This window comes from Terrapene carolina, unplaced genomic scaffold (genome assembly GCF_002925995.2).
Source record: "Terrapene carolina triunguis isolate 2854851 unplaced genomic scaffold, T_m_triunguis-2.0 Scaffold231, whole genome shotgun sequence".
Taxonomy (NCBI): domain Eukaryota; kingdom Metazoa; phylum Chordata; order Testudines; family Emydidae; genus Terrapene; species Terrapene triunguis.
In genome coordinates, this window is record NW_020664582.1 from 12,006,099 (window position 1) to 12,033,015 (window position 26,917).

The following is a 26,917-nucleotide window of genomic DNA, read 5'->3' on the forward strand; positions in this document are numbered from 1 at the left end:
AAGTGGGGATAATTATTCTTTTTCACCTCTGTAAAGCACGGTGAGGTCAACAGATGAAACCGATTATGATTGGTGACTTGCTCAGGGTCACACAGCAAGTCCGTATCACAGCTAAGAATAGAAGACAGGAGTCCTGTCTTCCAGTCTCATCTCTCACCACTAGACAAACTTCCATACTTTTAAGATAAGTTAGTGGTTGCGTGTTTTTAACCAAGATCTGGAAGATTTGCTGCATCCGGCTACCCCTAATATAGTCGAACAGGAGAAATCCCAGGGTGAACCAAAGGGTTAACTCATGGATCTTTATTGGGCATAGCAACCAAACCTACTTAAGTTTCATTTGTGCAGATCTTTTATCCTCCTCACCTCCCGAAATAGAGAGAGAACAATATGCTTACTACTGGGTTTACTACCGGTTACCTTTACTGTGTCCCTTATTTCTCCTTGATGAAGACTTAAACAAGCCACTTGTGTTTGATTCACAGAGAACCGTGAGAAACAAGCTGTGTATGTGAAACAGTGTGGGTTTTTTTCATTCTATTCAGCCCTTTGTATATTCAGATTCTTCTAGTTTCAGATCTTGCTGTTCTGCCAGATTTCCATAGCATTGATAGGTTTTCTGAATTAATAAGTTTCTTCCCTCCCTTTCCCTTGCCCTCCCCCTCTTCCCTTTTACTTTTGCAACTGGTGAAAAGTTTTTCTAAGCGCGCAGCCTTATCCATATTGATTTTTCTCTCTCCCCTGTTTAAGTGGCTCTTAGATGTTTTATTTTGTAAAGCGTTAATAGAATTTTTCTTTCGCCATTGCACTTTATCTATTCAGGAGTCATTGAGAAGTCCTATTGTGTCACCGGACTATGGAGGAAAGAGGCTATTCTTCTGTTACAATGGCTGCCCTAAAAATAATGCGGGGTGGGGTTAACTCAGAAAGGGCAGAGACGGAGATAAAATGTTCTGACCTTAGGAAACAGAAAAGATAACCAATTAGGCATTGCTGAAAGTGCACCAGCTGGCTTAAAAACACCCTGCTGCTTTCTAAGGGTATATTTTAACCAGAAGTTGGTCAAAATCAGAAACTCAGCTCCAACAGAACTGATTCACCCCTTTGAATTTTGCGGGGTTTCAGAGTTGAACCCCTGGATCTGTAACTCTCTTTTGTGGTTTTGCTTCTGAGCCAAAACTTTTACAGTCCTATTCCCAGTGTGGACAAAGCACAAAGCTCACAAAGATGGTTTAGCTCACATGGTTTCCACCCGAAGTGGCAGAAATCTCCCCCAGCCCAGGAAGTCTGTGTTACTATTATTTATTTGCCCACTAAAGACCCTGACCAAGCCCGGGATCTCATTGTGGTAGGTGCTGTGCGAACACATAGCAAGAGCTTTGGACCAGATCTGTAAAGGTAATTAGGTGCCTAACTCCCACCGAAGTCACTCTAAGGGCGAGAAATCGTCAATTTCCATTTGACAAATGGGGAACTGAAGCACAGAGTTGAAGTGTCTCTCCCCAGGACACACAGCAAGTCCACGGCTGAACCAGGAACTACATTTGCATCTCCCCAGAGCCAGTCCAGTTCCAAGACCATCCCTCCTCTCTCATCAGGATTTGGGCAGTGCTTGGAGGAGTGAGATGACGATGGCCCAATAGGCTGAAGTCTGTGTTGTCACTCCTGCCATCCACAGTTGAGGAGGGAAAGGGTTGTTGAAAACTGCAGCTCAGGCTTTAGCCTATTGAAGTCCTGCCTGATGAGACTCTTAGCCCTGGGTTACACTGCAAACTTATGTGGGTATAACAACGTCATTTGGGTGTGGGAAAATCCAACCCCGTGAGCGATGCAGTTACACTGCCGAACTCCCAGTGTAGACAGCACTGTGTTGATAGGAGGGCTTCTCCCATCAACATAACTACCATCTCTCAGGGAGCTGGCATACCTACGCTGACAAGAGTTCTCCCGTTGGCATAGCCAACGTCTTCACTGAGCGCTGCAGCGGCACAGCTGCAGCTCTGTACGCGTAGGCCAGGCCTCAGTTGCACAGCAAAAGGGAAGTCAGGATCAGAGCAGAGTGAAATTTTTTATGGACAACTTTTTTTTCAGAGAAAAATGCAGATTCAGCAACACCAAAACGTTTCACTAATTCATGTCAGTTTCAATGAACTATTTTGGTTTATTTAAAAAAAAAAAAAAACACTAAACTGAAACGTTTTGATTTTTTTCAGATCAAAAGAACTTTTTGTTTTAAGATGTCCTCTAATTAAAAAATAAAACATTAAAACGTACTTGAAATCCAACCTAAGTATTTCATTCAGTCGGAAATGAGGTTTTTTTACATTTTAATTTGACCCTAAACAATTTTTTTTTCTTTTCAACCAAAAAGAAATCTGTTATTTGCACAAATTTTGTAATTTGTGAGTAGTCCAGATCTTGTCCCTTGTGATATTTTTAGTGGAGATGGGGAGAAATAAGTAAAGGGCCAAAGCATTTTTTTCCTTCTGTAGTTCATCTCTAAAGAAGGATGTGTATTTCCAATGCCCCTAGTAAACTGTTGTTCAGTAAAGAGGGAGAAGTTTGGGGAATTAACAATGCACAGAGACCAGCACTGTGCTAATCAGCTTAGTGCTGTCATCTGGGGTATGGATGAGGTGTAGTAGGATCAACATCACCCGGTGCATTACTTTCCCTTTGGACACAGAGTTGTTCCCCTTGTTGATGAGTGCTGCAGAGCGATGCCCTTTGGGCACCTGTTTGTTCAGCCCTTGTTTCCTAGCTACCAAAGCAGCCTTTTAAAACAACACAAACTTTAGCCTCTGTGTTGGTCGAGCTGCTACAGCAGGCTAAAGAATCATGCTCTGTTAGCCTGGGTCATAGGCTCCCCGTGGCCAGAGAAACTTACCCTGTGCTTCAGATGTCCACGGCCGTTCAAATCCCTGTACAAGGCACTACTTTGTAATGACACCCCTGGTCGAGGATTGAGGCTTCTGTCCTGGTTACGGTTGTGAGAACCGTTCCACGCTGTACGTTCTAATTGTGTTGCATCTGGGTCAGAAGACAACAGTGGTAGGACTGGGCCTCTTGTTATGTTTGTATTTAGAGTGCAAATGAGCCCTGGGAGCCCTCTCCAGGCTGGGGTTGGGATTTTGGACAAAGATTTTGTGGTGAGAAGTGTCCTAAAGCTGTACTGTGTAGACTGACGAGCATGGGGACAAAGGAGTGTTCAGCGCACAGTTTTCCTCCGGTGATGCACAAGGTGGTTATGGGTGAAGAAAAGAGAACGCATGTTGTTCAGAGAAACTGGGCTAGCTGCTAAACATGATTCTGATCCCTGTGTGCTTGAGGCCTTTGAGAATTTTAACAATCACTGATCAACCAGTAATTCCAGGGCACAGATGAGTGCTAGGGGAATTGTCCTTATTTACTCTCTAACACTGACACCTGTGTGTTGTTGTTTTTTTGTTTTGTGGTGTTCTTTTATGGGGTAAGGAAGGGGAGTGGGGCAACAGGACAATATACTTAATTTAGTTTGGATTCTCATTGTGCCAGTGGTTTAGGTCCCATGCATGCTGCGGATGAAGGATTAATCAGAATGAAGGAAGCATGTTACATCCTTTCAGATCAGGCTGTTTCCAACACATTCGTGCAAACTAATGTGAATGGGACTCAGCTGTGTTAGCTGAAATGGGGTTTAAAAGAAGTCTAAGCACAGTTTGAGGTTTTACTGTGTTGCAGTTTCTACTGGATCATGGAAACTGCCTCCAGTGCTGTAATAGGGACAGATGCACCCTGTGTTTTTAATCACTCTCCGAAATTATCCTACTGCCCTGCAAAGTCTAAGGCTGTAACACCGTGCATGCGTAAAGCATGCAAGATGGAGCTATCCTCGGGGACTGTCATCTAACTGCATCACCTGCATGGTCATTTTTACAGGGTGGGTGCCATTGCAGAGTGACTCTTCAAAGAAATCAGTTTTTCTAAAATGAGTGGGTAAATAATATGTTAAATTTGTTTTGGTGCGGGGGAATCCTCGGTAGAATTCAATAGGGATGAACCCAACTGTAGAAATTATTGTAAAAAAAATTAGAGTTGAATAAAGAATGAGATCCATTCTGTGGCTTGGAGTTTGTATGTTTGTTTTTCACCATCACCTCTTCTAAAGCAGAGAGAGAATTCTTTAGTCAATCATAGTTAAAATGGTCTATTCAAAGATTATAATTTTCTGTTAAATTCTATAGGACTTTGCCATAAGCCTGCAGCAGCATCCTGCTGAAGTTCTGGAGTCTCTGAACAGTTTAAAATACAATATACTTTAAAAAGAAATCCCCGCACAGCCTCAGTCAAAAATAAGTGTAAAATTTAGGTGTGGCTGTACAGATTAAATGTAGGTGGAATAAATCATGCAAAGAGTGATGAAACTTGAAAGTGATTTTTGTTGCACTTTAATACATTTCATCAGGCAGCCCTCTCTTCTGAAGTGGAAATGCCAAACCTGATGCAAATTAAACCTCTGTCCCCCTCCCTTCCTCCTGTTGCTTTTCAAAAGGCCTCTTGAAAACCTCTGAATACCTTTTTGGCTGACCAGATTTTGCCCCTCACATACTTTTTGAAATCTTCTAATTCCCATCCAGCACATTGATAGCCACTGGAGAAGTCATAGGCTTGATTTGCATCAGTGACTCTGGGGCCCCTCCTTATCTCTCTCCAGCTGCCTCAGAAGAAGAACGGAGGGAAAAAAGCGACTTGGATGTTTGTGCTTTTTAGGGCAGTAAAACTTTAAAAGTGTGTTTTCCCTCTAGGATCAAATGCCAGCTAGGCTTTGTGTTGACGGTGGCAGGTTTCCAAAAGAAAGAGCTGACTCCAGGCAAAGGAAATGAGATATGATGAATCCATGTGGCCTGCCATACCTGAATTTACCCTGCCACTACCCCAGCCTTGCCTCCCCAGTACTTGACTTATTTGTATGTCTTCATTAACCTTGTAGCAAATGTACTAAAACACGCCTCTTCTGTCTTGCAGGTAGAAGATGCCATGCTTATGTTTGACAAGACTACCAACAGGCATAGAGGTAAGAGAGAGCATCTGAGTGCAGATGCCACATTTTATAATTGGCAAATGCAAAAACTCTGTGTGGTGAATGTAACACTGCAGGTCTGGCTGGCCCAGTGGCCCCAACAGCAGCGTTCAGTACTGCCATGCCAGGAGACTGGGATCTGAGCCACCTCCCCATGTGCCATGATCATGGCGGAGGTGGGCGTGCTTGGGCCTCGGTTTTTGTGTGTCTGGGGGTAGCTTGGATTTCTCAACAGTGACCACTCTTCTGGCCGCTTTCTAGAGTCCTGTCTTCGTGGCCCAAAGAAAGTCCTATTCAGCTTGACTTTGGTGGAAGGATGATTGCTGGGATATGTGGCCTTGTGTGGAGATAAAAGTGTGGCAGACTGGGGGGATCATTAGGCATCTGATGCTGAGGTGGAAAGGGACAGAGTAACATTTAGAGCTGGAAGAAACTTTCAGAGTTTTCTCCCTGGTCACCCGTCTTCTGGCCCAACAAAGATGTATGGCAAGTGAGTCCAGCCTTCAGTACTAAGGGGATAAGCACTCACTCAGACCTCTCCATGTTTTGTACACATGACATACTCTGAAGCCCCATAACAGATATCCGCCTGTTTACACTTGAGGATAAGCAAGAACCTTAACTTGCAATTCCCTTACTTCAGTGTAGCTTAGACCAGATTGGGCCCAATTGCCAACTGGCTTCCACCCACTTGCTAAATGTGCACACACACAGAGGGCACGTGCACACTTGAAAGCATGTGCAAGTCTTATACTAGCAGCTAGAAGCAAGCCTGGATGTGCAAATTGATGATGCCAGTGTTACAGGTTCATTTTTTTTCTTAGAAGTAAGACACCTGCCACCCTTTAGCCCATTGCAATCTTTTCACAGCCTCTTCCCCCTCCCACCCCCCCATGCTGCTGCTCAGACTGTGTTCCAAAATGCTCCCTCTCCTTTGTAGTCACCAGTTACAGCTTGGGAACTGGAGGCTGGATGTATTTACAGTACAGGACACTGACCATGTGCACAGCAAAGCATCAGTGTGGCACTTAGATCCTCTTTGATTCTTCCTTCTAGGATCCTCTTGTACCTTGTCTCCCTCCTTCAGTCCCTCCATCTCCCATCTTCTCTGCTTAACCGTTTCGCCTCTCTGCTGCCTCTCAGTCTGCATTTCCTCTGAGTCCCTCTCTGCTCCTTGCCCTGCTAGTCTAACACCAAGGAGCCCATTTTCAAGGCAGAATGAGAACAGTCTTTGGGCTTATCTTGTCTCCTCCTTGTACTGGCCACTTTGGGGGGAAGCTGCTACCAAGTGTTTGCAAAATGCTCCCTAACTAACTTCCACGGGCTAGTGGGCCATTTTCCAACATAGCTACCTTCCCTCTGAGGATGGGAAGGGAAAAGTGTTCTCACTTGATGTCAGTTTTGAAGTGTGTGCTTTCATTTCCATTTATTCTTCCTGCTGCCTAGGTTGGGTTTATGATCTCTGTTTGACACATCACTGCTGAAGTAGTTAGAAACAGATGGGAGGGGAGATGCAGGAGCCTTTCCAAAATCAGTCCCTAGATGGTGCCTTCAAAACACAGACATGCACTTGGATTGGGTAACAAATGGTGGGCACCAGTCTGCATGTGGGCTCGATTATTTATTTTATTATTCTAGTGTTGTAATGGACGTGGTGTTTTATGCTAGTGTTGTAGGACGTGGTGTTTTATGCCCGATAAAAGGTGGAATCCCTGCTTTAAGGGACTTGCCACTGTGCGCAGATGAGGCTGTGTGATGAATGGAATAAATGGGCTTGCAGGAGAAGGGAGGATACTTGGGATACGTTGGCTGTCCCTCGTGCTTGGAAGATGGCGTGGAGTGAGAAGTGAGCAAAGGAGGACGTGGGAGCTGTGTGGAGTGAAGCGTGATTGGGAGATTAGGGAGTAGGAAGAGAAGAGGCAGAGAGATAACAATTGCTCTGGAATGCAAACGTGGCCCTGTGTGGTTAGATCCTGTAATTTAGGATAGGATTTTCCATGCCACCAGCATCACCCTAACTCAGCTGCTTTCCAAGTCAGTAGGAGTTTAGGTCAGTGCTGAGCGCTTTAGAAAATCTCACTCCGTAGTTTCCTCCTTTCATTTGCACCTTTGACCCGAGTTCTCTGCTTTGCTGGCAGGAGCCTGGAATTTATAAAACAAAACGCCAGCCAGTGGTTTGAGGTAAGAATGTATGATGCGTTGGGGTGCACGGGAAACAAGGGCTCTGGGAACCCCAGTGTATCACTTTGAGCCAAGCATCCTTAAAGCAAGTAATAAGGATGCATTCCACAGATATTTAAGGAGCCATTTGGTCTAATTATCCTTAATGAAGGAGTGGAGCGAATGCACCCCAATTATGAGGGACTTGGGTCTCAGTGCTAGAATAAATATAATTCCCCCAACCCCATCTCCCCTCCTAAAACTGCATGTTTCATGTCTCACTGGATCAGATTAAGCTGTTTTCAGTCTGAAGGTCTGACAGCTCTGGAAAACATCATGGGAAGATGTTGGAGGGGGAAGCAGTGAGCAGTGGTGGTGGTGGTTGTACTATTTCTTTGTACTGGAGTAGTACCTATGAGCCCTAGTCCTGGATCCCCATTGTGTTAAGTGCTGCATAAACCCAGAACAAAAAGATGGTCTGTGCTCCAAAGAACTTCTGATCTAGTCTCAGTGTAAGACCAGAGCCAAAAAGTGGATACATGCAGATGGATGGGGAGGATGTTTTGTGGCTGGTTTGGATTAATTGGTGTGCTGCTTGCAGGCAGCATAATGGTGCCGTGTAAAATAGAAATAATGAACGCACTTGAGTGGGTGTCAAGCATTGGGCTTTGCTGTTTGTTTAAAGGATTAATTAATGCCCTGGAGGTAGATGATAGTAACTGTCTATTGACACCTTTCCTTGCCTGCATCTTGAGCAAAGTGCAAGTAGAACCAGTTCCCTCCAATCACACCTGCATCTATCCATTGGTTAGCCTTGAGTTTCTGGTGTTGCCTTCCAGCAAAGATTGTTCAATGTAACAAATGGGATTGAATATCGACTTGTGCCCACCAGGAGGGGAAGACAAGTTTGTGGAGCTGGAATCACAGCTGTGGTCTTTGTATCCCCCCCAGGCTGAAATTTCCAATTGACCATTATTATTGATTTATTTATATTACAGTAATGCCTGGAGCCCCCAACTGAGACCAGAGCCACCTGGTGCTATATAAACACGTAGTGAGAGACAATCTCTGCCCTGAACAGCTTACAGTCTAAATAGACAAGACAGACAGGGTGGGAGAAAAGGAGTACAGTTTATTCCCACATTGCAGATGGGGGAACTGGTACACAGAAGGACTGAAGTGTCTCACCCAAGAAGTCTGTGATAGAGCTGGGAACTGAATTCAGATCATTGAATTTCCTGTTCAGTGTCTTAACCACAAAACTGCCCTTCCTTCCATTGATGTTAAATCTCTATTCACAGCTTTCAGGGGGGATTAAGGCAGGATCTCTGAGATCAGGGCTCTGTGGAGCAGGGAGGGGCAGTCAGTGCAGTGAAAGTATTCAACAGCAGCAAATTACACAGCTATCTGCTTCACTTGAGAGGAGGCTCAAGGACCGAGGGCTGGTCTACACGCGGTTTTTACACTATTTTAACTTTATATCAGTTTTAGAAACCAAATCAGTGGAATTCCTGAGCAGGGGTCACAATTAAGTGTTTATATCAGGCCTGATCTACACTTAAAACTAGGTTGACATAGCTACAGCACTCAGGGCTGTGAAAAACCCACACCTCTGAGCAACATACCTACGCTGACCGAACTCCGGAACAGCTGCAGCTAGGTCAACTGGAGAATGCGTCCATTGACCTGGCTACCGTCACTTGGTAACGGGGATTTTCTACAGCGATGGGCAAACCACTTCCGTTGCTGTAGTTTGTGTATACGCTATGGGATTACGGTGGCCTAGCTATGCTGCTGTAGCAGCTGCAGTGTAGACATGGCCCCAGTTTAGATCGTGTGGATTGCAAGCTAAACTATTATAAGTGTGTCCGTATCAGGGACTCCCGCTGACTTGACTCAATCCATTTTCATTAAATCGGTGCAAAAATGATGAGAAGAGACAGAACCCCTTAGAAGAAGACCAAACAGAGCTATTTGGGAAGAGGAAACCAGTCATAAAATCTTTTTTTTTTTTTTTTTTTTTTCTTCTTCCCCCCCCCCCCCCCCCCCAATTTGAAATGTCAACATTCAACAACATTTTATGCAGCCCATAGTTGATCAAAGAAACAAGGGGGAAATGCTCTTTGTTGTCCTTTTTTAGTTTAAAGTTAGCCTTTCAGAAATTGTCAAATTCGAATTTCAACCAGGCCCAGGCAAGTGTCTATAAAGGGAGAAGCAGACTGGGAGGGAATTGATCCTGGGCTAGTCTGGAAAAAGGAGAGTGTCTAGGCCTGTCCTGAATTGTGAGTGGGATGGACAGGCTGAAATTTTGGTGCGTCCTGCAACCCATGTATTCTTAATCCATCCACAGTCTCTTTAAAAGTACAAATCATGGCTAAGGGTGAGCTGCCTCAAAGACCTGTTCATTTCCTTATCTCTATGTACAGGAGAAACAGTTTAGCAGAAACTCTAGGTAGGTAGGCAGCCAGCACTTGGCTATCTGACCATGAGCATCTCGACTATACAGCCACTTATCTTGGGTGCAGCCCATCCATTCCCTTCTAGCCTTATATTCTGTACAGATTGCCTGGAACGTATGCTAAATGTAATCCTGTAAAGTCTTGAGATGTAGGAATTAAAAGCCAGAGTTCTTGCTTTATTCATTTCCTTTAGACTTGAAATTAGGTCTTAAATTTGCCACGTGTCTTTAATGGCAGCATAATTTGTTTTTTCTTTGAAGCAGCGTGATCTGTGGGAATGAGCACCAAAAACTGTTGAATTCTAATCTTAGCTGACTCACACAACCATTCTGACTCGCTTTTCTCATCTGTAAAAGGTGATAACTGTACTTCTTTAAAGATACCACCATTATAGGACTCTTGGAGGTTTCAAGCGTGCTAGAGTTCTTTAAAACCCAAGAGTGAGAATTCTGTGTTGATGGTATCTCAGAGGAAGCAGAATCACTAGGTAATTTGCCTTACCTACCACACAGGAGTGATGAAGATTCAGTGCTCTGAAAGTTGACTCAGGATTACTTTCAATGGGAATTTCCAGTAGTATTAAATAGTAAGTGTCTGTCTCTCAGTATATGGCTCCCTCTGTATGATCTAGATGTTACACTACAAACATCTCTCTGCTTTAACATGTTACGGGGGAAAATAAAAACCTGACATGGTTCATGATTTCTTCCCCCAAGTGGAAACAGATCTTAACAGCTTATGTAATTTGTCTTTCAGACTCCAGCCACTTAAGTGTTCCTGTGTTTACTCTTTGTGCGGGCTTGCTTGACTGATACAGTTATTGTCTGAGCCACAAAAGTGTCAGCTTCTTGGAGTAATGTATATAGCTCATTTGTTTAGGGAGACTGCCAAGAAGTTTAGAGTATTCTGAGTAAAGTCAAGAAGTGCTACAAGCCCTGGAAATTAGTATGAGGATAGCGGCCAAACCCGATTTCCTAGAACACTAGGACCGCTGGCTTGAGCGTGTTGCCTCATCCTCTGTCTCTATGGCAGAATCAGGAGACTTGAGCTCATGACACACTCCTTCTAAATTATTCATTGTGTGTGTCAGTTTGCTTCAGTAGAGAGCCTAGTGACTGCTGGTTGCTGGAGTACAAAACCTTGCAGATAATCTTTTTCCCCCTCACCACTATCTCTTCCATAAAATACTTCTATTTAAAATTGCAGTACCCAACAACTGAGCAAAAACAAAACTAAAAAACAAAAAAACTTGAAGGGCTGAGATTTTCAAAGCCACCAAAGAAATTTGATCACCCAAATCCCATTAGAAATCAATGGGAACTCTTTGTCCAAGCCCTTTACCTAATTTTGGAAGTCCAGCCCCAAATGGTTTCCTTTATTTTGAGGATATTTCCAACCTCTTCTTTTCAGCCATCCCGAAAACAGACATGACGTACCCTTCCCCGGTCAAGATCTTCAGTTGCTTATGGTGTTTAAGAGCAATGTTACGTGGGGCTTGTCTTTGGCACAAGGAGGGCTACGTTTCCTCTCTGACCTGGTCCAGTGGGATGACAAATGTAAGGAGCACCAAGGGGCTAATTCCTCGGCAAGGCAGAGATTTAGCCAGACTGAACGTGCTCCAGCGATTTTTTTTTTTTTTCTACCCACCACTCTCCACGTTCTTTGCTTAAACTCTACAGACTAAGAAGTGGCTTACGCAACACACGGCAGGTGGCCCAAGCAGTTGTATTCCAAAATTAATATGGATTGAGTACTTTTTCTTTCTTGAGGTGTTTGCAGCTTCAGTTTGCAGGCTCCTACTCTGGGATTTTTATTGTCTACCTACTCTGTCTGAGAATTACATCTAGAAATTCATGAAAGTTACTTCCTCTTCTACCTCAGAGGCTGTAGTCTTTGCCCTTTCCTGGCATGTATAGGTCGGGAGCACAGTAGGTAGAATCCTGAGATCCAAGGGAATGCATCATCTCGCAGCATAACCAGACTGCACAACTATAATGTGTTGGGTGAAGTCTGTAGGATTTTGTTGCCCTCTAATGGCTGACCCAGAAAGAAGATAAAAGCTATACTCTCTAGGCAGCTGATGGAGATGCTCTGTTAGTTTAAATGGCAGAGGCTTTTGTTTTTGAACCCAAAAGTCCTGGGTTCTAATCCCCTCTAGGACCAGGGGTCTGATTCTGCACACACATCCTGTGTATATCTACCCTTGCTCTTGCCTGCTGACTCCAATGGCAGTCTTTTCACAGGATTATCTGCTGCCCAAACCCAAGGATTAACTCTACCTGGTAGGGTAGTGCTGTTCTGCTGGGTGCCACTGTGGGGATGGGGGGAGGCTGCAGTGTAGCGTTAAAAAAAATTAAACGGTGATGAGTTCGTCTTCCGTTGTCCTGCAGTCAAGATTCTCCTTGTGCCTTTCCATTCTGATCTCAAGGTGATCCTTGATGCGTCTTCTGTGTGTGGCACTGTGCTGCCGTAAGCACTTTCCAAACCACCCGGGCGCTGGGAAACATTTATGTTTGTGCTTTAACAGCTCCAATTCAGCTATTTTTATATACACTTCAGGGGAAGATGGAATATTGTGTTTGGTAGCCCTGTGTTATCAGGTGCGAGCCTGAGTGATAAGTCCTTAGAGGATGGATTCTCCTGTCAAAAACAACTTTCCATTATCTTATCTGAAGAAAAGTTTCATAACTACTGAAGTTGAGGGCTATGTAGACAGAGGGCACCTTTGCTTCTAAAAAGCCCCAGTCCCTTAATGCAGGGTGGGGGGTGGGAGCGCCCTTTACCTGGCGGAAGGGAAGCAACAAGTTTTTTTTAGCAGTTCTGTGATATTTTTATTTTATTGGCTTTGATTTTTTTTTATAGTCTTGTTTTACTACATTCACTCAATAGTGTCTCTCTTCATATTAGCGTCCTTACGTGAATTGTTTGAAAGAGTCCTGAAGGACTGGGAAGTGAAGACCCAACCATTCATTCAGGACTAACAGATGCTGAAATGCTCATTGAAAGAGATCTTGCCATTTCCAGTATAGGCCACTTAAACTGGACGTGGGTCTCCATCTTGTGTGGCATTGAGCACTTCAGCTGACCAGGGAGTTGCGGATGATCAACAACTTACAGGAGCATTCAACACCTTTTAGGATCAGCTCCACAAACTTACCAAGCTGTTTCCCAGAGAACTGACTTTATCCCAGTGGTAGTGAATGGCAATGACTGTTACTTAGTTGAGACAGTATTAGCTCAAATTTCTCCTGATAGGGGAAGCAGTTGGCTGGTGCTAAAACATTTTGCTGCTTGAGCAGATGCTATATAGATATTACATGCTAAACTCTGGATCTTTGTCTGCCAAATAAAGGTGAAAAGAAGGAACAAATATCACCTTAAATGAAATGCAGTGAGTCATCTTTATTCTTGTGTTTTATGTCATTAAGTCTTTGCAGACGCTTTTTATTTGAACAAGTGGCCACTCCTAATCAGGCTTGTAAGTTGTCTACCGGGTTGTTGTAATGAAGAGGGTTCTGCTATATCGATCCTGTATAAAGCACCCCAGATTTTTACCAGTTATTACGTTCTGATTGGATTTTGAAACCTGTTTACAATGCAGGAGTGTGCAGTGGCAGTGTGACTAGCAATCCTTGAAACCACTTTTGGGTTAGTCTTAATTCTCAAAAAAGACAAAGAGAAGAGAAGTAGTTGATAAATGTCTGTTGTGATTTGCTCTAGTTACTACGCCAGAGGCAAGGAAATGGGGGAAAATATTAAAATTCAATTTCTTTCTAGAAAGGATGATAAATACAGTGTAACTTGTCTAGATGTGTAACATTAAATAGTAAATCTAAATAATACTCAATATTAACCAGGGATACAGGGTAGATTTTCAGAACTGCTCAGCATTGGCCTAGCTCTGCTCTCATCTGAAGTCTATTGGAAGTTTTGGAAGTCCCACTCATAGCACTTTCCAGTAACCTGGTATAACCACTGTTGGACCTCCAAAATATGAAAATAGCATGATTTGCCAACCATTTTATTGCGTGTGGTGGTCTCTCATCTGGCTGTCCATTCCTAGATGCTGTCTAATAAAAGTAGTATTCCAAAGGTATTACATTTCATCCCTATCTGCCTTCCTGTACTTATTGGAGGATGCAAAAATCCATTTAAGTGTTTAATTGATGGAATGGTCTGCTCTTGCATTACTGGGTGAAAAACAATCCGCTGGCTTATTCCTATGCAATATAATAATAGCTTGCAATGGTTCTTTTTTTAGTTTGGTAATTTCATTGCAGCAACTTGCACCTGATGAGCTAATACTTATAAAGCAGAAGTTACTGGTTCAGCTTAGCTGATAATAATATTAGCCATTTCTTAGTGGAAGGAAAATATTGCCAGTCTGCTTTTTCTGCCCTCTAAGGAGAGAGAAAGAGAAATGCTCAAAACTTTTTCGAAGATTGCTTTCTTTAGTCCATAGAAAGTTGATAGAGCTTGTTGGAAAATACTGGGTTAATCGTGAAAGGATTTAGTAATTGGAAAAAAGTTGATTTTGTAACCCTTGCAGACCCCAGATAAAATCTTGAATTCTGCATTAGTTATTGATCTTGAGGGCTGGAAAGAATCTCACAAGATGATGTCCTTCTAACTTCATTATGTAAGAGAGCTCTAGAAGGCATACGAATTTGCTGCCTACAGTGTCAAGCAGCTGAAGCTAGACTGTGGCTGCGCCTACTTGCTTTGCTGCAGGACTCCTTGCTGAGTGGTCCCAAGAACCATGGTAATGTGGCTTTTGGGGAGGCTTCTTTGCCCTATCTGTCTAGGCAGAGAAGAATTGATGGGTGGGTGTTGACTGCTAGAAAAGGGGAGGAGGGAACAATGGATGAAAGGTGTCCAGAAGAAAAGACAGGGGAGCCTGTTAACTATCTGCCAAGGTGTTTAATCTAGAGTTGAGGCAAATGGAGGTGGGATGCGGTATATGAAGATTCTCATCAATTTGGGGCAACTCGCCTTTCTAAGTCCCTCCCCCGAACTATCTATTAACGATGAGTCAGGAGGGCATAAGAGAGGGTGACTTGTTAATTTTGCACTTGCAAAGAAGACACCAGAACACACTTTAGCAAGCACTGAGAAGCTCTCCACTTCAAAACTACTGTTTTGGAGTGTGCTGAAGCTATTCATGTGCCCTCCATTTAATAGCCACGGTTGCACACAATGCATAGTTTTTCAGTGTTCCATGTTGAGCAACAGGACACACAGAGAGAAAAAGAGAGGTTATAAGTGATTGATTCTCCCAAACTGTAATCACTGCTGTTAAATGTAGCATTAGCTGGTTTTAAAGTGTCAACAAAACTCTCTGTTGTTTTCTTAGTAGTTAACTACTCCCAGGTGCATTGGAATGATCCAAGAAGGTAGGGTGACAGCATATGACCTGCGCCTCTTTCATCTGTCTGAATGGTGTAAACAGTGTTGTGTTCGTAGCGGTTAACAGATCCCCCAGTTGCCACACATTCATTCCACTGGAGCCTTACATGTGGATCAAATTTGTGCCTGGGCTTTTGCAAAGATGCAGCAAAAGTTCTCACCACTTGTACATCTTGTGACAGGAGTGCTTTAGACAGAACTAGCAGATTCTAGAAACTAGGGAAACATACATGCGTGCTTCAAGTGCCAGATTTTCAAGTGCTTGCCACCCACAATTGGGGTTTGATTTTTCAAGTTTGCTCAGCTCCCATTTTGGTGCCTAAACAAGGGCCAGGTTTACCAAAGTGCTCTGTGCTCAGCAGCTCCCATTGTGGCATTTATGGCCAGATGTTCCCTAAAGCTCAGCACCCAGTATGCTAAACTCTTTGGATAATCTAAGTGTTTAAATAAGGGCCAAACAGGAACTGAGCTCTTTTGAAAATCGGACCCAAATTGCATGGTGGCATGTGCAGCTGTGTAACGCGTATCATCTTGAAATTGCTTAGAAGAAGCTTGTTAGTAGAGAGACACTGTTCTCTTGTGCAGACTTAACTTTTGTGCAGTTGTTTTTGATCTAAAAATAAATTATTCAGACTGAAAATATAGTGCTGCTTTTCATGTGCTCTTTGTGTGCTTCTAGCATGCGTGGGAACTTCTTATTTATATCAATAAGACCTAAACACACATGTGGAAAGGGAAGCATAGTTTACTATTTCCTTTCCTTGTATTCCTGTTTAAGGCTAGACTTCCGACCTAAGATACGCAACTTCAGCAACTTCATACGTTTAAGCGGACTTCCGACCTAAGATACGCAACTTCAGCTACGTGAATACCGTAGCTGAAGTTGCGTATTTTAGGTCGGCTTACCTGGCGGTGAGGACGCGGGAAAGTCGACCGCTGCCGCGCTGCCGCCGACTCCGCTACCGCCTCTTGTCGAGGTGGAGTTCCGGAGTCAACGGTAGAGCCATCAGGGATCGATTTTACCGCGTCCTCACGAGACGCGGTAAGTCGATCCCCGATAAACCGATTGCTACCCGCCGGATCGGCGGGTAGTGAAGACGTAGCCAAAGAGGAGTTTGAGTGCCCTGCGCTTGGCATTTCGACTGTCCCTTTCTAGTGAATATCAGTACATAAAAGTAAATGTCCTGGTACAAGCAATTGGTATAATCATTCTGCTTGTTGAAGGAGACAGGAGAGATATTGTTACTAAGATATTGTCTAAGTTTTGACTAAGAAGGTTTGTTTGTTTGTTTTTCTAAGGTAGGGTTACCATATTCAAACATTTAAAAAAGAGGACACTCCACGGGGCCCCGGTCCTGCCCCCAGCCCCGCCCAACTCCACCCCTTCCCCACCCCCATTCCAACCCTTTCCCCAAAGTCCCTGCCCCAACTCTGCCCCCTCCTCTGAGCACCCCACATTCCCCCTCCTCCCTCCCGCTCTGATCTTGGTTGGGGGTTGCTAAGTGCTTCCCTGCTCCCCACTGGCCCTTCATCCCCCCCCCGCGCCCTTCCCCTGCGCCCCCCTGCCCCTGCAGCCTCTATGCCCCTGCCTGCCCTGCTCCTCCTCGCCCTGCAGCCTCTGCACCCCACCGCCTGCCCTGCCCCTGCGCCCCCCTGCCTGCCCGCCCTGCTCCTCCTCGCCCTGCAGACCCTGTGCCCCCTGCTCCCCACTCACCCTGCACCCCCCCGCCCCTGCAGCCTCTGCGCCCCCATCTGCCCTGCCCCTGCAGCCTCTATGCCCCTGCCTGCCCTGCTCCTCCTCGCCCTGCAGCCTCTGCACTCCCCCGGCAGCCTCTGCCTGGCAGGGGCTTCTGATGCTCAGCGGCGACCGGGGCAGCACGGGTCCCTGCAGCCCCGACACACGCCGCACTCCCTGCCCCGCGAGGTGATGGGGCCGCAGGAAGGGTCCCCCAGTGGCCGGGGAGTCCCCGCCCGTGAGGGAAGCCCGAGCCGTTGGCTGGGCCCGGCCTCCCCGTGGTCCTGCGGGCTTGGCTGAGGCGCGCGGTCCGCCCGGCCTCTGGGGGCAGCAGCGGCCTCTTCGCCGCCTTCTGCAGCTGTGCCCCCCGTTCCCCCGCCCAAGCTCGCTACAATGTTGCCGGGCGGCCTGGCTGCACTGCGGACCCGGCAGGTCGTGCTGGGGCCAGGCGGACCCTGGCTTATTCTGCCTCCCTATTTCCCCGGACATGTCCGGCTTTTTGGCAATTCCCCCCGGACGGGGATTTGAGTACCAAAAAGCCGGACATGTCCGGGGAAATCCGGACGTATGGTAACCCTATTCTAAGGAGAAAAATAGCCTTTCATGTTTTGTACCACTGCCAGAAATTCACTTTTGTAACTGACCTCTGAAGTTACAATTGACATTTTTATATCTTATACATAAAAATGATGAAGAATCTCTGAAATTATTTGTTCATTGCTGTCTGGTTCAAGTAAAACAAGGTCATGTGCACTTCACAAAAAAATTGTCCCAAAACAGCTTAGAAAAAAAACTGGATTTAAAAGAAGTAGAAATATTGCTGACATTTGCTAATTTAGTGTAATTTTTTGGGCAGAGTTCCTGCCACTCACATCATCCTACTTTTTTGAAGCAAGGTTAGGAAATGAACCTTAGGCCTTGTACACACTACCACTTATGTTGGTACAACTTATGTTGCTCAGGGCTGTGAATAAGCCGCCCCGCTGAGTGACGTAAGTTACACTGACCTAAGCGCAGTGGTGGACATTGCTATGTCCATGGGAGAGCTTCGCCCGCCAACATAGCTACCGCCTTTCACGGCGGTGGGTTTATTATGCTGACAGAAGAGCTCTTTCCCGTCAGCATAGAGCATCTTCACCAGACACGCTACAGCGGCGCAGCTGTATTGGTGTAGCTGTGCCGCTGTAGCACTAGCCCAACGATTCTACCTAACCCAGGAGATTACGGGGTGGCAGCCATATGTATGTATATGTCAGTGACACTTGCCTCTTTGCATTGAGCGTTATGGATTAAAAGTTGTAAGTAAGAGAAAACCAATGGGTGGTGGCATTATTTATAGATGGCACTACTTTTTAGTCCCTTGTTAATTTTACCACTTTGTAAGGAGGCTTTAGAGAGAATAGTTGATTTTGAGAGAAGCATTCACTCTGCCCTAGGTGGTTCCTTACACACATTCCCCAGCTAGTGAAATGTATCCTACGGATGTGTTTTTCAACATTGATCTAGAATTTAACCCTTGGAGTACGGAGACAGTGGATACTTGTCCTCCGTGAACTGCACTGGGGATCTGAAGACGCATAGCTGTAGCTAGGATTTTTCCAAAGTGGTTTACCAAACATTAGCTTAAAAACTTCACAGGGGCGTTGTGAGAATTCACTAGTTAATATTATTCACAGTTTACAGACCTTATCAAAGCAAGGAGGAATGGCTGAAGTATGTACAGTCATTCACACCTATATGCATACTTATTTAGACTGTGGTTATGCTATGTGGTGACTTGACATTTGATATTAGTACATTTATAATATACACTAATTTATTATAAATATTACTATAATATTATACCTTAACTACTTATAGACATTCTATTCATAAACATTTCCTTAGATCAGGAGGTATCGGGTTCAAATCTATCCCAGGTGGAGAGCAGCTGAAAGCTGTGATCAGCCAAGGCCGGCTCGGTGGTCCATATAGAATGAGCTGGTGGTTTCGGTCCAGCTCCTGATGGACAGGTGTCCAAATCATGTATAGCCACTTCATATTTGGCACGTTTGCCCCTCTTACTGTCAGCAGCAGCAGAGAGGCCAAAGAGCAAATGGAGACTGTGATTGAATTACCCCCCCTCCCACGTAGGCCGGCATTTAACCCTAATGGTAGAGTGGTGTGCATTGCTGATCCTCATGTTGTACGTGTTCTAAGAATAAAGGTGTCGGTTTCCACCAGGGTTGACAAACCTGGTGCTTTTCACCAGCACTGCATTAGTCAATAGGGAGATGGAGGAAAAGAGGAGGGAAGGAGGGAGAAAGGCAAGCAAGCTGCCAATTCTTGGATCCACTTTCCTTGTCTTTAATTTCCTGTACAGCACCCATTGCCACCGCCATAGAGCACCTCACATTAGATGTAAAAATAAATGCATTCAAGCCAATATGAGTCCTGCATCCCAGTAGATTCCATTTCATAATAGTGAATAAGGCTCCTGGCCATGCATTTCAAGGCGATTATTGAACGTCTCGGGTGGTTACAGTCACTCTGCCCCTAGCCTCATGCTGTATAACACCACCTGAGGCTTGGAATAATTGCCCAGCTATATGCTGTCTGTCATACCTTATTGCTTAATTTTATACTAGTAATGAAAATTACATCCAAAAGAGAGAAAAGAAAGAACAGCTGCGCTAGCCAGAATGCACCTAAGGAGTAGATGTGTCCAAACACTTTCCCTAAAGAAGGGAAGAGAATCTGCTTTCCAGAGCAGCACTCGAGGGATGTCGCTATTTTTATTTTCTTGTTAAATAAACAAATGCTTTAAAAAGTAAACCAAAAAACAAGGTTGCAACGTAACCAGTGGCTCATGTAGAAGCCCTCCAGTTAAAAGATTGGGCTCTAAGCTGAATATAAATTTTAAAATAGTCAGGGATAATTGTGATTCCAAGAGCTCTCAATTGCGCTCTGTCCTTCCGTCTAATAACAAGCTAAAAACGCCTCCATTGTGTATTTAATTTTCTTCTGAGGGGGAGAACCGTACACATTAAAGATTTTTCCAATCTGTTTAATTCAGCTAGTCCTCTTTCAGGTAGTTCCTGTGGAGGTGAAACAATCCGTTCTGGACTCATTCCTTCCCCACACACATTTCTCTATAAAATATAAGATAAAGGGGAAGAATCTCCATTGTCTAGTGCCTTGCCTCGTCATTGAAAGAAATGCAAAATGGGTGCAAAATGATACTAAATCTGAGTGGTTAGTGTTTTGCAGTCACTCTGTAGTGGTTCAGAGTAATGGAGAATCAGGTCTCAAAGTATGAATCTAACCAACAACAAGCAATGTGACAAAAGAAATCTTTTGAACCTAATATAACATTTATCGACTGAGGGTCTTAAAAGGCTTTTCAAGCATTAATTAAGCCTCTTAACATTGCTATGAGGCAGGTAATAACAATGATAGACGGCTGTGGTCACCAATCACGTGATATTTGAGTGCCTTGGATGGGCAAGCTGAAGAATAGAGAGATGTGTAGTTGCACAGTTAGCCTCATGATTGGCTATTTGAATGAGTCTGGGAGGCCTATGCTAGAAGTAGACAGGACCGCTAACAGAAAACGTATAGTTTTATTTAGGACCTTCCTAATAATCACTTGAAAAGAAAAATATTTCTCTACACAAGCCAAATATTGAGCAATTTTAACTTCTTAACAGACTATCAATCAGATTAGAGAACACAAGAGAAGTCTCTGCAATTTTTGTTGTTCTCTTTGAGTTCCAGAAAGGTTAAGGCTAGAGACATTTTTCAGCAGAAATTTGTTAGAAGGCTTTCAAATGAGTTTGCTTTTATGATGATAGTACTGTTATGTTCACTTCCTGAGAAGTTCTCTGCATTTGAGTTCTACTGGCACAGATGATCATAAAAAGTACTCTTCATACTTGAAATACGGATGGAAACCAAACTTTAAATTTGCTTTCCCCAAGGATTCACGCCAGGAATCTGATGAATTATGCTGTTCCAATCTGGCTGGGGGGGGGCAGGGGAGGGGTGGGGAGGGATATCATGTGATTTGAGTTTACCCATCACAACTGAGCAACACTGCTCCGCTAACAAGCCAAAATACAAACAAGTACACAAAATTTGTGAAATTCAGTGGGATCGTTTTGAATAACAAATAAATTAGCAGAAATCATGATGATCCATGAATAGAAAGAGAGCAAGAATTTTGTGAATAAGTGCTTGGTGACAATTTCAAATCAATTCACTCAGCTGTAGTTAAGGCCAAAGTTGGTTGCATTTGCATTGCAAGAGCAGAGCTATTATCAGGTAGCTGTAGAAGTCTTGTGGGACTATTTGAAAATGTTAATTGGGAGAAGTCCAAAAACACAAGGGGAAGAACAAAATGCAACATTTACATAGGCAGATTTAATGCAATGAGTGGAATTAAGATGCCAACTATAATAAATCAGCACAGTGACCTTGAGAAAATAGGCAAATACCCCCAAGCACCAAAGAAAATGTATGTAAAAATATTTGAACGTACTGGATGATTTGTCTTGCATTTTCATTTCTTAGTGTGGTTTATTAAAGGCAAAGCTGACCATTAAGTACTCTCAAATATATCTAGAGAGTTTTTATTTGCTTTCTTTTTTGGGCGGGGGGGGGGGGGGGGGGGGGGAGAAAGTGGCTTTTGTTCACTTTCCTGCTGTTTTTGACTACAAAGTTTCAAGAGACATCTCTATACTTTACCTTCTCATGGCCAGTAATCCTAAAGAGCCTGGGAGAGGATGAAAAGGGTGAGAGAAAGGAAGTACAGCCATTGGTGAACCAGAAAATAAGGGGCGAATCTGTCTTACTGTACATTGTGCCCTGCATCATCCATGAAATAAATCACCTGTTATCTCTGATACATAAAAGCTGCCAAAGTTATAAAGCCCTAATTCAGTATAGCATTTAAGCATGTGCTCAAATCTTGTTGATTTCAGTGCGTGTTTAAGTGTTTTGCTGAATTGGGGCCTAAATCTGTATCTCGGGTTCAGAAATTACTTCCAAGTTGTCCTTTGCAAAATCCAAGCTTGGAATGACTGCTGGTGCTGCAGGAAGGATTGGAAAAGGGGTTTATAAATGGTAATGCTGCTATCATATAATGAATGCTTTACAGCTCTTGCATGGATAAATTCCACAAAATCAATCCTCTGGTTATATTAGCAAACTAGAAACTGTTAAATCACCAACTTAAAGATGTAAAATATGTGCTGAAATAACACTGTCTAGTCTCTAGGTTAGTGCGTTGTACAGCTTGCTGTCCTTTCCTAAACCACTAATATTGTCTTCGTTAGCCAAAATTTTCCCTACTTCCTTCGCAAATATTCTCAACTTGCAGTTAAATTATCTTAACAAATATAGACAAACGGATGTATCCACCACTCTTCCCTCTCACTAATAATAATACTTAAATACAGCTTGACCCTGCGCCATTGAAGTCAATGGACATTTTGCCATTGGGAGCAGGAGGAGGCCCTGTGTGCCCTTAGACCAAGGATCTCATCATATAAGTATTATCTCCTTATTTTTAACTGCTGGGGAATTTGGGCCAGCAGAGATGCAAAGTAATGTGCTCAAGCTGTCCAGTGTTTGTGACAATTTTTGGAATATAAACTATGGCAAAGGAGGCCTGACTCCTAGTCTCTTCCCTTTAATGGGGAAAAAAGTCCTGTAGGATTTGATACGGATTAAACACATTGAGTTCTATAGAAATTACCCTTAAAAGATGTAGAATTAGTAGACCTGTATTGTTTCTATATATAACAGCCAGTGGCTGCACCATTGGTGAGGCTTGAACTTTAGCTGCAAAACACAGGCCTCTATCACTTGAGCTTAAGTTTCTAACCTGAAGAAACTAACTTGTGCTCCCTTATGTGGCTTAGCCAATAGAGGGAGAGACACAGACTGACTTGGCATTACATTGGTGGCTTTTGAACCACCATCTAGAATTCTATAGCAGTTCCAGCACATGGTCCAAAAGATGTCATTTTCTGTTGCATTCCAGAGGACTTTTCCTCTAACCATAGGAGTCCAGAACTACATAAGGAACCTTCCAAGCACAGGTCTCCATTGTTGGTGTTTGTAGATGGGGGAGGGGGAAAGTCTTCATCATCCTTTTTGGATTATAGACCACTGAGGGAGGCTGCACCTCAGTAACCTGGCTTTCTGATTTTATTGTCAAAAACTGCAGGTCTCTAAGGGGTTAAGGGCCTTTTGTTTTGAAGTTGTATCATCTCCACCACTATACATCTGTTATATGTTAATACAATGCATTGGAGTAGGGGGATGGATTTATTGGTGTGAGCTCAAAGCTGGTTTGGGGATGATTCATGGCTCCACTTTGCTCTGCCACTCAGTTTGACTCGTCACCTCCTCTGTGCTGGAAATAGATGAGCACTACTGAATCCAGGTTTGATATCTTCTGCCCCTGTTGCTGGCCCAGCCAAACTCTTCTGTGTTTATTGCAACATCATAGACAGAAGGGCTCGAATCTGTATCTGCTCTCTGTGTGGCACTCCCCCACAGTGAGCCCCAAAGAGAATAATTAATAGGTAACGGTGAACTCAGAGGCAATAAATATGTTGTTGTGCTAAGCCAGATGAGTGAGGCTCTAAGGATACATATCTCTGTTATTTTCCCAGAGAGTCTGCTGCCTTTTATAACAATATTGAAGAACTTCACAAATATTACAATGCTGCCCCGGTATTCTGTGTAGTTCATCCCAGGATGTCAACGTGCTGTACAGGCAGTTGAGCTACACAGGTGCTCCCGTGAGCATGGTGGTAATACTAACCCAGTTTGACAGCTTGAGGCACAGAGGTATCTAGATCTGCATGTGGATCCAACCTGCGTGTGGACTGAGCCCTGTTGAAGTCAGTGGGGCTCCATGTTCGAGCCAGGGTCCGTGCAGGGGTGTGTTCGAGCAGATGCATTTGCAGCATCTTTAACCTTAGGGATTATTCCCCAAGATCGTACAGCCAATCAGAGGCAGAATTGTGGACAGACTACACATGGGCGGCGGGTGGAGCCCCCCTTTGAAGAGGCTTCCGCCCGCGTCACCCTTCCCCCACCCGGAGAAGCCCCGAGCGCCCCCCACCCCCCGGGCCGGCTGAAGCCCTGAGCCCCTCCCACACCTGCCCGGAGGAGCTCCAGGCGCCTTACCCCTCTGCCCCTCCCCTCCCCCCGTCCGGAGGATCCTCAGGCCAGCCACAGCCACGCCTCTCCTTCTCTCCCCAGACCCAAGCCGCTCCGGGGAAAAGCATCTCTTTGAAGACGCTTTTGATATGCCCCATGCAGGTTCCAGGGCGGCTGAGGAGGTGGTATTTGCTACTCAGTTTCCTGGGCTCATCTGTAATCTCCCCGGAGTCCAGGGATGAACACAGTATAGCACATACCACCTCCTCAGCCATCCCGGAACCTTCATGGGGCATAATGAAACAAAATCTTCCCCCCAAAACCCCACAGCTGGGGGTCTGGAGTCTGCAGCAGTGCCTGGGGACGCAGAGCATCCCCTGGCCTATTATACCCGCCGCCCATGAGACTACAGAAATGTTCTCTTTCAACACACTCCTGTAGGAACCAGACTGAAATTGGGTGGTCCCAGAATTCACCCCCCAACTATGGTCTCTTACTGACAGTGTTTCCATTACTCTTGCTTATTATTTTGTTAAATGCTGACAGCGTGCTCGGGGTTGCAGATACAGAAGTCATGGGGGCAGATCCTTTGACTGGTGTAAATTGTCATAGCTTCATTGGCTTCAAAGTCCACCTGAGGAACTAGAGAGGAATTACAGTTTACACCACCTGAGGATATGCCCCGTGCCATGATCCCTGCCTAGAGGAGCTTACAGTGAAAACAGGAGGCAGCACCATATGTACTTGGAAGAGGGTTCCAGCCTAGAGCATTTTGGTGGTGGTTTTAGTGGCTGAGGTGACATGGCTTTTTACTGATGTGAGTAAACGCTGAGCTTTGTAGATAAAGGCAGGAAGGAAAAGAAGAGAGGGTGGTGTTATGAGAAGATGGTTGTGTTTTTTTTTCTTCCTCCTCCCCCTGCTGACGAAGAATAAAGATCCCATAATAACGGGATTCTATAAGAAGACAACATCTATCCCAATTCTTTCTCCCAGTTGCCCTAGAAGGAAATCATTCATTGCCATGAAACCCTCTCGGCTTTATTCACTTTCCCACCAACAATCCCCAGTACAGGAAAGAACGGAATGTCTTTCTCAAAGGTGTTGATGGGTTTTTTTTCATCCTAGTAATCCTCTCTCCCCACCCCCCCCCCCCCCCCCCAATGAAACCTTTTGAACTAGTTTTTGCCAGGTATTTTATGATCCAGATTTTATGTCTGCTAAACACCTCCTCTTACAATATCTCAGTTGGAAAAAGTAGCTCCAGATGGTACATTCTACAAGGTGAGCCGGAAGTAACTTGTATAGTTTGCACTGTTCCCTAGCAGTGTCATTCCCTGTACAGTGTGTGTGTGTGTGTGTAACTTTTTTTTTCAAAATGCTAAGTTTTTACTGAAGTTTTATTTAATTGAGTTGATTAATATGTACTGGTAAGAACTTCCAATTCTGCTAGTACCGTATATTTTATATATAAACTGCAATGGGAACATCTGGCACTTTTTTTCTTCTTCTCGGTTTTACAATTTAAAAAAAAGCAGCGTCTAAATACTGCAGGTTTAGTGGGTTGTTGTTTTGTTTTAAAGTTCCTAAGGTTTCTAGTCTGGATACACTAAAGCATTACAATACTTTTTGTCTGCAGGGACCTCAGCCTTCTAGCACCGTGCCTGTCCTGCCTAATCACTTACGTTTTCCCATTGTTGTGCATTGGAAGAGAACTATCAGCGAACAACTATTACAATAATGCTTAGTCTATAGTACTTTCCCTCCAGTGACTTCAAAGCACTTTGCAAACATTTACTGAATTGAGCCTCAAAACTTCGCTGTGAAATAGGTGAGCTATAGGGAGACGATGGCACAGAGAATTTAATTGACATGTCTGAGGTCAGTGTCAGGGCTGAGAAGAGAACCCAGGTCTACTGCAAGTCCTGTACTTTAACCACAAGACCATCATTTCGTATTTACCCATATTGGGACCATTTCCGGCTACCACGACTCTCAAGGAGAGTTTTGTCGTTGACTTCAGTTGTGCTAATGAAAACATTTATTTTCTGTCACCAAAAAGGGTTAGTGAGGTAGCTTGCTTCAGATTCGTGCAAGTTAGGTGAATATAAACTGGGCAAGAGAGTGGTTTTCAGCTGCAATTGGAAAAGAAAGCTGCCAATTTAAAATCTGTAGTCATTTTAAAAAATAGTTTCAGATTCTGCTCCTGCCCCTGAGTGCCTACTGTCATGGTTTTATGGTCACATTTACCTATTTGCTAAAATGCTTGCCACTTCCTTTTGCAGAGTGACAGACCTGCACTGACTGACTAAACATAGGAAACCGCGAAGGTGCCTGTATGCAAAGGTCCTGTAGGCTGTTGGCCTGACAGCACACCCAGAGTCTGATCTGAATCAGGCTCTTTATCTGAGGGCACCTTTATTGGTGGTGCCGACCATCTTCAGCAACGACCCCTCCCCCAAATAAAGAAACCATAAATCCAGCGGCTAAACCAGGTCCTTTCCCGTGACCCAGCGGCTTCCTTGCTGGAATCTCCCTGCTCCTGGCAGCTATTCCTCAGTCCTCCTACAGGCCATCCGCTTGGGAGACCCCCTGTCACAGGAGCCAACCCACTTCCTATTGCTCCCTCCTTAACTGAAGCCTTCATAGGAACCCGTGATCATCAGGCAATCACCTGACCCCTTGCAAACTACCAATCCACAACCTGTTTATAAGTGGGCCGTGCCTCAGAATGGGGCTGATTGGCCATTTGGCCCTAGGCCCCCTGGTCCTAAAAGAGGCAGACAACCCCATTACTTGTCCCAATTCAGGAAAGCCCCTCTGAGCACATGTTTGAATCAATTCCTATCCATCTGAAAGGAAACTGAAAACCAGAAACATTTTTTTTCTCCAATCGGAGTGTTCCTTGTAATGATAGTAGGTCAAATAAAAAAAGACAAAAATTTG

The 26,917-nt window shown here is 44.4% G+C and overlaps 1 protein-coding gene across 1 annotated transcript in view; it reads left to right on the forward strand.

The window, feature by feature from the left end:
* MSI2 (musashi RNA binding protein 2) overlaps positions 1 to 26,917 on the forward strand; it is a 382,621-nt gene that overhangs the window by 207,007 nt on the left and 148,697 nt on the right. Inside the window, exon 8 of the mRNA XM_026656594.2 lies at positions 5,005 to 5,053. Within this exon, the coding sequence (XP_026512379.1) occupies positions 5,005 to 5,053 (49 nt within the window). The remainder of the gene's footprint in view (positions 1 to 5,004; positions 5,054 to 26,917) is intronic.